The 13,204-nt window shown below is 50.2% G+C and overlaps 1 protein-coding gene and 1 long non-coding RNA gene across 3 annotated transcripts in view; one reads left to right on the top strand and one right to left on the bottom strand.

The window, feature by feature from the left end:
• Nucleotides 1–13,204, bottom strand: part of LOC145505810 (uncharacterized) — a 118,825-nt gene that overhangs the window by 70,808 nt on the left and 34,813 nt on the right. For both annotated transcript variants that reach the window (XM_081488738.1, XM_081488728.1), the window contains exons 14-17: nt 12,327–12,558; nt 5,879–6,100; nt 3,445–3,594; nt 495–718 (exon numbers count right to left, since the gene is read on the bottom strand). In XM_081488738.1, the coding sequence (XP_081344864.1) occupies nt 495–718; nt 3,445–3,594; nt 5,879–6,100; nt 12,327–12,558 (828 nt within the window). The remainder of the gene's footprint in view (nt 1–494; nt 719–3,444; nt 3,595–5,878; nt 6,101–12,326; nt 12,559–13,204) is intronic.
• Nucleotides 7,095–13,123, top strand: LOC145507024 (uncharacterized). The gene is made up of 2 exons (XR_014054508.1): nt 7,095–7,669; nt 10,048–13,123. It is a non-coding gene; the product is annotated as an uncharacterized LOC145507024 (long non-coding RNA).

Raw genomic sequence — 13,204 nt, forward strand, 5'->3', positions numbered from 1 at the left:
CGGTGTCTACAGAAAACATCTCACAGACACTGATGAGTTGAGAAGAACTCAAACACATGTCCTTGGACCACTGTCGTACAACAAGCCAATCTTCACACTGTATTAAGTTCAAAAGGAAAATGCAGATCTGAGGGGGAATTTGCCACCCCAAAACCCCAGCTTTTCTGTTTCAGGTGGCTTTTCACCAGAATGTGGGAGGCTCCGAGGGACACACGAGGGCGAACCTTCAGTGCTGGAGGGTGCACGGGCCGCAGGGGACACTGTCACGGCACCTCACCCACCTTGGGGCTCAGAGCTGGTGGGGGGACACCCCACAACGCCCCCCACAGCCCTGGCTGACTGAGCTCTATAATCAAGGGCAATCTCAGAACTGAAAATTCTTGAAGCAGACTTGAAGTCAGTTTCCTTACTATGGAACACTCAGCCTTCTCTAAGGAGAAGACAGCTCCTCAGAGAAGCCGAGTTTCTGGGGAGCTCGGCTCGGGCTCACCCACCGGATCTCTTCGTTGATGGTGTCCAGCTGCTCCTGAAGCATCACAGTCAGAGTCTCGGCATCGCCCTGCCCGCTGGGCGACAGCAGAGCGGCCGAGCTGAAGAGGGTGGCCCTGTCGCCCCCGCCGTCAGACAAGTCTGCGTCACTCTCGAACGCCTGGGCCACGTTGGCCGGCACGCTGGCTTGCTGCGCGCGCTCCCAGTCCTTTTCCTTCAGGGTCTGCACCTGGGCACGAGAGGACCACGTCTCGTCAGCGACATTCAGGGCAGCTCAAGTCTATCAGGAACTGAACACAAGTTTACATGGAAGCCCCAACTGTGGATAAACGGGCCATGCTTATGAGACACTGCCATCTCTTAAGCGAGCAGTACTGAAGAAACAGGCAGGAGGAGAATCCACTTCCTAGATGGCCTGGTGACATTCAGGTCTTAGCGTGGATGGGAGGCAATCCTATGAGGTTATTCACAAGGGTGGGCCGATGGAGTCAGAGACAAAGTCCGAAAATTACAACAATACATCTGTGCCTCCATCAGCCAGGCTGAAGGAAAATAAGAAAAAGAAATCCTTCAGCTCCGCAGCCTCTGGGTCCACCTCAGCGGTCACCACTTGTGTTACTCACCGAGGAGCGCCATCCTCGCAGGTCCCCAGCCCTCCGTTTTCCAGGCTGGTCTGAACACGCACAGACAGGCGCAAGCAGGGCCAGCAGGGCTGGGAGGGCCAGCCCCCCGCGGGGCTCCTCCCGGGGCGCAGGCCCGCGGGCTGTTCTGGGGGACGGCCCCTCACACCGCAAGGCGGCTCTGTCACCAGAGACGTGCGGGAGAGGGCCTGCTGGGCTCCGAGCCGCCCTCCAGCTCTCACACCTCACACCCTTCTCTCTGGCACATCTCCCCCCGGCCCACTCTCACCCAGGTCCTGCCTTCTTTCCCAGACGTGACCTCAAAGCAGCCGAGGGGCAGCCTCGAGGTGCTGGCTTGCTGGCTCCCTGTCCCCCGTGGCCAGCGCCCTCGCCCCTGTCTTCGTCACGACCCCTCCCCAGGGCTGGGCCACCCCCTGCACTGGCTCCAGGACCACCTGCCATCATTCCTGCTCCTCTCCAGCGAACCAGCTGCATATGGCTTCACCCCCATCAGCTCAGCCAGCACGTCCTCTCCCTTCTCTCACCTTAAAATCGCACAAAGGGAACCAGCAGATTCCTCCTCCAGGGCTCCCTGCAGCGCCCACTGAGGGTCTCTGAGAGCTCCCTGGGAGAGGCCTCTACTGTCCCCCTCCCCGCCCAGTCTCCAGCTCTCTGCAAGCAGGCGGTGTGCCCCGCTCGCAGGGCAGCTCCCAGGGAGCTCTGAGGAACCCATGTTACCAAGCCCCCTCCTCTCCTTGCCCTCCCCCCACCCCAAGCATGTCTCTCCCTGGGCACCAGGCCCCGCCCTCCCTGGGGTTACTAGTCAGTCCCTTGCGCCCCTTCTCAACCTTGGAATGCGAGGCACCCCACAGCTCTACCCTTGCACCCCCTATCTCTCCACGGGCACCTGCCTGGTGACTTTACCTTGTCTGTGCCTTTAAACACCATCTGTATGCCCACGACCCAAGTCCACCTTGAGCTGAGTGAGGCCTCTCCTGGATCCAGGCCGGAACACTCAGCTGCTGACCTCACAGGTCCCCTGGACACCCCATGGGCTCATCCACCTCAACAGGGCTGAGGCCCGTCTCTTAGCTCCCTGCCCTGACAGCCCTCCTCAGCTCAGGAAACAGGCTCTGGCCTCGAGCTGCTCAGGCCTGAGCCCGGGGTCCTCCCTGATGCGGCCCTCTCTCTCCCTTATCTCCGCTTGTTGACACGACCCTTGATCTATCTCCGAGTGGCTACTTCTCTTCCGGCCTCCGGGTCTCTGTTCCAGGTCACCCTCCTGGTGTCACCTCGCTGGCCACCCTGTTCACACACGATCGTCCCCCCTCCTCTTAGACAACTCGGGCACTCTGGTCTCCTTCCCCTGCTCATTACTGTCCGACAGGCTGCGTGGGTTTAAAAACGGGTCCACAAATTCTTCCATCCTCCTCCCTTCAAGAGGCAGAGGGGGCAACTCCTGCTCAGCCCCTGAGCGAGGCAGGACTTCGCAGCTCACTCTCGCAAACAGAACTGAAGGTGTGCGGCTTCCGAGACCGGGGCGCGAAAGGCCCCGGGCTACATCCCGCGCTCTCGCTCTCAGAGGGTGTTCTGAGGAAAGCCAGGCCATGAAGAGGTCCACACGGCAGGGACCTGGGCCTGTCCCCACCAGCCAGGTGAGTCTGAAAGCCTGCCATCCAGCCCTGGGGGGCCTTCCCATGTTTGCGTCCTCAGGAGGCCCTGAACCAGGCCCACCTGCTGCAAAGCACAGAAACTGGACTGTGACCTGCTCACTGGGAAGTCACTAAGCTTTGCAGTGATTTGTTACATGGCAGTGGATAAAGAACGCACACGGTTTTTAATTCACTGCTGGAGTCCTAGTTCTGACGATGTCTGGCCCAAACTAGCTGCTCACTGAACATGGCAGCTCAAAACACAGACATGTATGAAAAATTACATGCCATAAATGAGGCGAAAATACAAAGGTACTTAAACTTCCAATGAGAATTCTTCTCACTATAAAATGATGGGTATGTGTATCCATTTACTCGCAGGATGATTTCAATCAAAACGGTGCTAATTAGTACTGTGCTGGGCCTCACAGTAGGCCACAAGTTATCAAAATTGGTTCTTTTAAGAAAAAAAAGCATGCCTTAAAAGGAAACTCGTAGCCAGAAAAAGGAAAATGGGAAGACATAAAGCGATCTATCAACGCTTTGTTCCAAAACCATTTCAGGACCACAGTGTGAGGGGGCAGGTGCCTTACAACGTGGGAGTCACATGAAAAGGTGTTTACCTTCCTTCCTCAGGAATTCACCACTATAAAAGTCAGACACAGTTCAGTAAAAGCCGTTACCTGTCGATGCATAGAATCCTTATCTGCGATTTCATTTTCAAGTTTATCATTGAGGTCGTCGTGCACAGAGGTGGCTTCGCGCTGGGCGGCAAGGTAGCATCTCTCAAGGGTAGTGATTCGCACCTCCACGTCCGTGTTCTGGACCATGGCCTACACCGGGCATTGCAGAGTAGAAAAGGTAAGTCATTATCATGGAACATTCCGATACACGTACGCGTAAAAAAGTTGGACTAAATCCTAAGTTTCAACTCAAAAATAAAGTTAGCGTCCTCAAAATTAAAGTCCTAGACACGGCAGTTTCCTCGGACGTGAGCAAAAACGTGCCTACTTAAAATGTCACATTTGCCACGATTGGCACCCATATGTCTGTATTAACGTTCTGTCTGGCCACTCGGTTTCCCAAGCTTCTCTTCAACATAATCAACCCAAACAGCAAAGAGTATACTAAACTACCCTGTTATTGCATGAATTCCAGGAGGAATGGTATCTGGCATGAAGTCACGACCTCTGTCTGCTACACCACACAGGCGGACTGGATCCACAAGAGGGAGGGACCTTCGACAGATCCAACAGGGACCTCTGAGGCTCGTTTCCTCGGGTAAAAGTCGGAAAACTCTCATGCAATTTCCTCAGAATTCAAGTAATAGTAATGAGTGGAAACAGAAGTCAAAGTTTAACACAACTGGAAGCAGCCTTCTCAAGCCTAATTCTTCTAAAGCAGACTTACACCACATGTATGAAAGGGTCAAACCAGGACCAGAACTTGCTGCTGGTGCAACTCCCGTCCGCCAGGTCAAAATCCACTGCAGGTCCCTCCGTAGTCGACTACTAAGTAACCAATGTGGGCAAAGGCCTGACATTAAAAGTGAAAGGTCTCAAGGCCGCTTTTCCCAGAATTCTCTACATATTGAACTCTGCCACCTAATCTCCTCCTGTTGCCAAAGAGTAGTGGGAAAAGGTTATACAAGCGTGCAAATATTCTGTTTTGAGTTCTCACCTTGAGCTCTCACAGAGAATTACTCACACCAAGCTACTAAACAAGGACACCTGCTGTAGCACATGTCGGAGGGGTTCTGTCTGAGACGGTCTCACGGGGGAGGGGTGGGGCAGGGTGGGCGCTGTCTGCCTGCCTACAAAGGAGAGGTGAGGCTCACAGGAGGAGGCCCGAACCCTCAGCACTCTTCTCTTTTCACAATGACCGTTAGGCAGTTTCTCATCAATCATGACAGCCGCAGACACGACCACCAGAAACATCATGACTCTACATGGTTACACAGCACGGGCCTGAGGCTCTGAGGGTGAGCAAACGCCACTCGACCTGTCTGACCGCCGGTATCAATGTCACACATCCCCTCAAGGAGCAGAACCTCAGAAAACTAGAGAAGACGGCCAGGCAAGCTGCCTCAGCAGGGGCCACACAGCGGGCTCCCATCTCTCCGAGAGAACGGGCTCCACAGACGTCACCAGACTCGCCTGAGTGAACCCGAAGGAAATTTCAGCATCATCAGGTATACATTCGACAGGCAGGTGGGGGGGATGAACTGGGAGACTGGGGTTGACGTATGTACACTACTGAGACTATGCGTAAAGTCAACAACGAGTAAGGACCTACTCTACAGCACAGGGCAGTCTACTCAGGGCTCTGTGGTGAAGTAAATGGGTAGGAAATCTAAAAAGAGGGATATATGTAGACACACACACACGTATATATATATATATATATATAAATATAAATATAAATATAAATATAAATATATATATATATATGACGGATTCACTTTGCTGTACAGCAGACATTGACACAGCAGTGTAAAGCAACTGCTAACTGCTAAGTCGCTTCGGTCGTGTCCGACTCTGTGCGACCCCACAGACGGTAGCCCACCAGGCTCCCCTGTCCCTGGGATTCTCCAGGCAAGAATACTGGAGTGGGTTGCCATTTCCTTCTCCAGTGTATCAAAGGGAAAAGTGAAAGTGAAGTCGCTCAGTTGTGTCCGACTCTTAGCGACCCCATGGACTGTAGCCTACCAGGCTCCTCCATCCATGGGATTTTCCAGGCAAGAGTACTGGAGTGGGGTACCATTGCCTTCTCCAAGAAAAAGGAAAGCAACTAGACTCCAATAAATGAATGAATGGATGAATGAATTTTTCAAAGAGGAACACACTGGGCACCCTAGAACTTGTAGAAATGAGGAGTCCACACCCAGGGTGAGCACAGCGCTAGGGATGCCCTCGTGTTGCTCCACTGCCAATGGACCGCCTGGACCAGGCCTCTTCTACCCCAGAGATCTCGACGCAGAGGCGGGGAGGCCGCCAGTCGCGGTCTCGCCAGCGCTCTGTGCTCCTACTCACGCAGCCATCCCAAAGCTCAGATCAGCCGGAGAACAAGGGACCCACATTCCACCTCAGGACAACAGACACGTCCGCTGTCACTCACTTCGCGGACATCCCGCTGTGGTTGTCTGTTCGCTTCCTCGGACGCGAGGAGCTCCTTCCTGGCCGTGTCCGGGTCCTCCTCCGGCTCTCTCACGTAGGCAGAGAGGTTTGCCAGGCACTCCTTCGACTGGCTCTGCTCCCCTGACTGCCTCTCGATGACCTCCTGGAGCTCGATCACCTTAGCCAGGTCTTCCTCGTGGCTTGGGGAGCCGTCGGAGGATCTCTAAGGGGGAAAGGAAGCCTTAGACAGACAGCCTTGTTTTGGGAGGGAGGGAACACAGCATTTCCGGGCAATCGGTGAGGTCAAAACTTTCTTCTGCACTCTGGGAGCTCACACGACCCTCACGGCCACTCAGATCTACATGGTGCATTGCTGACAGGTCCCAACAGCCCCGCACAGACTGGATGGTAAGGCGAGAACCAGACAGAGAGCGAGACCGAGGACTTGCCTTTCCATTGGTGCTTGGCATGTTTACTTGCTCGGGATTTACATCAAGCACCCCGTCCGTTAGTAGCTTTCCCCAGTTATTCTGCTCTTTAAGAATCATCTGCTAAACGTGAAGTCCACCGGACTTTAGGAAGCATCACTACGAACAAAGCTAGTGGAGCTGATGGAATTCCAGCTGAGCTATCTCAAATCCTGAAAGATGATGCTGTGAAAGTGCTATATTCAATATGCCAGCAAATATGGAAAACTCAGCGGTGGCCACAGGACTGGAAATGGTCAGTTTTCATCCCAATCCCAAAGAAAGGCAATGCCAAAGAATGCTCAAACTACCGCACAATGGCACTCATCTCACGTGCTAGTAAAGTAATGCTTAAAATTCTCTAAGCCAGGCTTCAGCGATAGGTGAACCGTGAACTTCCAGATGTTCAAGCTGATTTTAGAAAAGGCAGAGGAACCAGAGATCAAATTGCCAATATCTGCTGGATCATCGAAAAAGCAAGAGAGTTCCCGAAAAACATCGATTTCTGCTTTATGGACTATGCCAAACAAAGCCTTTGACTGTGTGGATCACAATCAACTGTGGAAAATTCTGAGAGAGATGGGAATACCAGACCATCTGACCTGTCTCTTGGGAAACCTGTACGCAGGTCAGGAAGCAACAGTTAGAACTGGACATGGAACAACAGACTGGTTCCAAATAGGAAAAGGAGGACGTCAAGGCTGTGTGTCCTTGTCACCCTGCTTATTTAACTTAGACGCAGGGTACATCATGAGAGACGCTGGGCTGGAAGAAACACAAGCTGGAATCGAGACTGCCGGGAGAAACATCAATAACCTCAGATATGCAGATGACACCACCCTTACGGCAGAAAGTGGAAAAGAACTAAAGAGCCTCTTGATGAAAGTGAAAGAGGAGAGTGAAAAAGTTGGCTTAAAGCTCAACGTTCAGAAAACTAAGATCATGGCATCAGGTCCCATCACCTCATGGGAAATAGATGGGGAAACTGTGGAAACAGTGTCAGACTTTATGTTTGGGGGCTCCAAAATCACTGCTGATGGTGACTGCAGCCACGAAACTGAAAGACGCTTACGCCTTGGAAGGAAGGTTTTGGCCAACTTAGATGGCATATTTAAAAGCAGAGACACTACTTTGCCAACAAAAGTCCGTCTAGTCAAGGCTATGGTTTTTCCAGTGGTCGTGTATGGATGTGAGAGTCGGACGGTGAAGAAAGCTGAGCGCCACAGAACTGATGCCTTTGAACTGTGGTGTGGGAGAAGACTCTTGAGAGTCCCTTGGAGTGCAAGGAGATCCGAACAGTCCATCCTAAAGGGGATCAATCCTGGGTGTTCATTGGAAGGACTGATGTTGAAGCTGAAACTCCAACACTTTGGCCACCTCATGCGAAGAGCTGACTCATTGGAAAAGACCCTAATGCTGGGAAGGATTGAGGGCAGGAGGAGAAGGGGACGACAGAGGATGAGATGGCTGGATGGCATCACTGACTCGATGGACATGGGTTTGGGTGGACTCCGGGAGCTGGTGACGGACAGGGAGGCCTGGCGTGCTGCGATTCATGGGGTTGCAAAGATTCGGACACGACTGAGCGACTGAACTCAACTGAAGTCTTCACTAAGAGATACTCTTCTATCAATCTCGAGGGGAGGGAGATGGGAGGGAGGTTCAAAAGGGAGGGGATATATGTGTACCTATGCCTGATTTTTCCTGCGATTTGACAGACAAGAACAAAATTCTGTAAAGCAATTATCCTTCAATTAAAAAATAAGCTAATTGAAAAAAAAAAAAAAGATCTCTCCTGGACGCCCAGCTTTTCCGCTGGTCCTGGGTCTGAGGACAGGAAACAGTGGTGGCAACAGTGTGGGGAACAGATAAACCCCTTCAGGGTCCAGACAGGTCTCACTTATACATGTGGGCGTGTGGTTCAGCCAGGGGAGGTTTTAGGAAGCATGCATGGAAAGTATTTTTATAAACAATGAGTGCGTCGTTTTAACCAACTAACCTGTGGCTTTGTAATGGGATTCTGTAAAGAATACTGATCCACTGCAGCTCCACAGGAGCTTGGTGACAACAAAGTGACTTACTGCAAAATACAGCTGAACTCGTTTAACAGCAGCTGGATAAACTGTGCACTCTCCCCTGATCTCTAACAACTACCCTCAGACAACAGAAGGCTACAAAAGCTAGAAATTATCCACATGGAACTGAAGAGGGATCAATCTCAAATTCAAGTTAAAAGAAGCATTTATAAAAATCAGAAAACAACAAAGAACAGAGCAGGGAAGTGACACACCTGGGCTGACTAGGACTGAATGCAGACAAACACCTGCCTCAAAGTCAGGGACCACGGCCAGGCCCTTCCCCCGGGCCTTGTCCTGAGAAAGGCCTCTGGGTCCCCAGCCTGGCACCCTCCGCCAGGATGGGAGCCCGCCCCACGGGTGCCCACGTGAGTCGGATGGGCAGTACCGTGTCCTCATTTAACAGGAGGGCAAAGCAGGCCACAAAGCGGGCAAGCGGCACACCCAGGTCACCAACCTCAGGGTGACGGAGCTACTCTGCTGTGCCCGGCAGAAGGGTTCCTGGGCACTGAGCTGCCTGAACCGGAGCGCGGCTGCCCAAGTCCTGTGGGAAGGCCCCAGGAGTGCTCCATCAGCGGGCTGGGAGCAGGAGAGGGACAAGGAAGGCCAGCCCTCGGGCCACTGGACTCCAACAACAGGGGCTCATCCAAGTGACCCGAGGGGAGAGGCAGCGAGCTCCCTCCTGAGGCTCCCTCCATCAGGGTTGCTGTGATGGACAGGAGGGCCTCTGGAGGAAAGCGGGATGGACGGCACCACGGTTAAGTGTCCAGGCTCTGATCAGACCAGTCTGCACCGCACCGCTGGGTATGCGAGCCTGGGCACGGTGCCCGGCCTCTCTAAGCCTCAGTGTCCATATCTGCTGAATGGGGATAACAGCAGCCTGGACCTCACCTGGGTGTCTGCGGGATTAGATGACGGGCTCAGAAAGCACTGGACACGGTGCCTGGCACACAGAGTCTCCTGCACACTGCTACCCACCGTCATTAAATTGGCTTCCCCCAAATCTAATATCTATGGCTCTGATTCAGTCATTTCTTTTAAGAAAACACTACGTGGAAATTCCATGGTGGTCCAGAGGTGAGGACTTGGCACTTTCACTTTCACACCGGTCTGATCCCTGGTTGGGGAACTAACATCCCATTAGCTGTGCAGTATGGCCAAAAAAATAAGTAAAGAAAATTTTAAAAATAATAAATACTACTATGTCTATTATAAATAAGCATGAGATGATTAGAAGGCAAACAAGTGGGAGAAAGGCAAACTGTTACAATTGTCCCAACCAATGACCTATTTCCAACAGAACCATCAGTTCAGTTCAGTTCAGTTCAGTTCCGTTCCGTTCAGTCGCTCAGTCGTGTCTGACTCTTTGCGACCCCATGAATTGTAGCACGCCAGGCCTCCCTGTCCATCACTAACTCCCGGAGTCCACCCAAACCCATGTCCATCGAGTCAGTGATGCCATCCAGCCATCTCATCCTCTATTGTCCCCTTCTCCTCCTGCCCCCAATCCTACCCAGCATTAGGGTCTTTTCCAATGAGTCAACTCTTCGCGTGAGGTGGCCAAAGTACTGGAGTTTCAGCTTCAAAATCAGTCCTTCCAATGAACACCCAGGATTGATCTCCTTTAGGATGGATTGATTGCATCATCAGCATATTTTAAGTGGTGGGCGAGTTTCATTACTTCTATTAAAATGTCAATCATCCACCAGTACGTAACCACATAGTGTTCATTCACTAACACGATAAGGACTCTAATACTTCACAGAGAAACAAAGGCATGCTAAATTACTAAATAGTTTACCTTTCGACGATGCTTCCTTAACTCACTAGACTGATAGATGCATGCAAAGAAATGAAGAGAAACCAGATTTATTGCGACTTTGAAGCTAAAAATTCAAGAATCAATATAGGCAAAGACAGTAAAGCAAAAATGACGGCAAACATATAAGTGAGATGTAGATTTAGAGAACATGTAACTGGAAACAGAACAATTTGTTGGACCACATTAGTTAAATAAGCTATTCAAGATTTACTAGAGAAACACTATACATTATTCCTCAGGAAGATACAATTCTATTACAACATCATGATTTGTTAAAGCACAGCACTGTGTACAACAAAGGGCCTTAACAGTTGTCTGTTCTCAGCCAAACCTCTCTATAAGTTAGTTTCTCTTAATAAAAAAAACATGTTATACTTTAAAATAGTAATTTAACTGACGAGGAAGTTGCCGTAATACCTATTTTAACACTGAACAGATCTAACCACCTGTTGGACATTAATGTAAAATCGTTACCTAGAATTTGATTTCAAACTTCTGAAAATAAATTCATTAAAGCAGGTACCCTATGAAAATATGTAAGAATGAAAGCTAGCGTAACAGCAGGTGGAGTCTTCACATTTTATGAACCATAGAAGATACTTTGTAAAAGAGTCTCGTAGAGACATTAAGCATGCAAAAGCTGATGAGATTTACAGTCTCAAATACAAGCACCAACACAGAAAGGATGTTGTGTCAAAAGTCCATTAATTCTACACATAAGAGGATCATTTCTTCAGGTAAGCATAATCTCAGTTATGAATTACACAGGTTCTGTAGTGTATCATCCATCTACATTATGCTTGTAACTGCACAGTGATAACAATAATTCAAACTTAGTGCTATGGGGGAAAAACACCATTTAATGAGACATGAAGACAAAGCAGAAACCCGACTAAGGGGACACACGCTGTGGACCCCAGACTGCTATGACCAGAGCAAGTGGGAGGACGGGGGAGGGGAGATGGATGGGTAAACTACAGCCTCGGGGGGGTGCGGTTGTGGGAAGCTGGGGTCTGGATTGATGACAACGAAGCAGACAACAGGATGAGACAGGAAATCAAAACCAACGATGAAAGCAGACACACCGTCAGAGAACTCCAGCAACAAGAAAAAATATACAGAACTGTTCTTTTACAAATACTCGGAAAGAAATCAAGCATGAAACCACAGAGAAATCGTCAAAGAATACACACTATCAACTAATTGGCCAGTGATGCATATTATAAAACCAATGTGTCAAAAGACCACAAAATAGACCAGTTATCACTTCACATGCTGCTAAAATGATTCACAGTTAATTTAATTATATGCTGACTAACAATGCAGCTAACATGAAATGGGTGGTAACAAAAAAAGTGATAATACAAGTGCAGTTACAAAGCAGAGTGTTGTAGACATGATTTCACAGGGTAAACAGCAATGCGCTCAGGAAACCTAAGCTAAACATGGAAGAAAGCAGGAACATGCGCTTCAGAGCTGCACACTCTGTCACCAAAAGCCCTAGGTCGTCATCCCATTTTTAGACTCAGAAGAGTGAGGAAGCCCAACTTCTTCCCTGGGGCCCTGGGGCACCAGGCTTTTAACCTGGTTTCACACCCAGAGCTGGCCTGAGCGTGCAGCCAGGTCCAGCAGCAAGCAGACCAGTTTAGATTCTTGGTTTTGTTCCCACCGCATGGCCTGCAGCCTGCAGCCAGGTATCCCCAATGAAAAATGTGCTGCGTGGGTCTCACACGCCAGGAGAGCTGCCTATGGTTACTTTCACAAGGCTGTCTACTCGGTGACAACAGCAACTTCCCTGCACCTGCTGTGTCCAGCACAGGCCGGGCCCAACGTTACAGAGGCAGGCCCTGGCTGAGTTCATGATGACGTGCTAAGCCGGTGGTCCAAATATCAAGACTAATTTGTTGCTGTGCGAGTATGGAATGATTAAAGACTAGGCAGTTTTTAAAAATCTTAGACCTCTAAGCGTAGCAAATGTACCTGAGTTTCTTCTGGGTAAAAACAGAAAAAACAAAAAACAAACAAACAAAAAAGAAAGCCAGTGTGCTGGGGGAGGGACGTGGCAGGGAGGAGGCAGACACATACCAGAGTCTTGATGTCCCGCTGGTCTACTTTCCGCGCCGAGCTGTGCCGCCTCCTTGGGGGCTTGGCGCGCCCACTGCTGGGCGGGCAGGAGCTGGCGAGCGAGGAGGCGGGACACAGGTTGAGGGAGCTCGAGGATTTACAACAACGAAGGTTGCCTAAGCTCCCCTTGCCCACCCTGCTCTCAGTATCCTCGGCCCGCTGCTCCGTGTTCTCCTTCTCTTCTTCGATCAACCTAAAATAGAATAAAACCCGTCACCTGCCTTTGTCAGCAGAGGAACGTGTCTGGACAACAAATGTGGGCTTGCATTCTGTGTCACGATTAGCATATTCCAGGAACAGTTGCTCAATTAACATCTCAGCAAAAAGGTTCAACTTTCCCTCTTTTCAATATTCTCAAACTTAGAATAACTTATCCTTGAGTCTTACAAAGTGGCCCCTGATCATTCTCGTTTGATTTGACTGGTTTACTCTAACATTCTGACGGGGCCTGGGTGGCGCCTCTCTCCCTGTGAGGAGATAACCTGAAGTTGACAACCTTTACCTTCCCTGCTCTCAGGGCAGAGATGCACGGCAGTGCCTCAAGTCTATTCCGCTGGGAATCAGGAACTCTGTACAATCAAAACAGTGAGCCACGAACAAGCTGGAGTTTCTAAACACAAGTCTCTAGACCAGATGAAGTGCTGAATTGATTTTTTTATTTTTTAGGTTGTCTATGTACAAATGCATCACTTGATGAAGTTCTCCACCAGCTTTGTGTGAGTTTCTGGACTCATGTCAATGTGCTGCATTAACCTAGAATTCACAGTTACTGCTCTTCTCCCCTAATGTCTCGCGGATGATGTTATATAGCAGTTTAAATATTCGATTATGCATATAAC

The sequence above is a fragment of the Giraffa tippelskirchi genome, chromosome 1, assembly GCF_054371585.1.
Source record: "Giraffa tippelskirchi isolate mGirTip1 chromosome 1, T2T-mGirTip1v1.2.pri, whole genome shotgun sequence".
Classification (NCBI taxonomy): domain Eukaryota; kingdom Metazoa; phylum Chordata; class Mammalia; order Artiodactyla; family Giraffidae; genus Giraffa; species Giraffa tippelskirchi.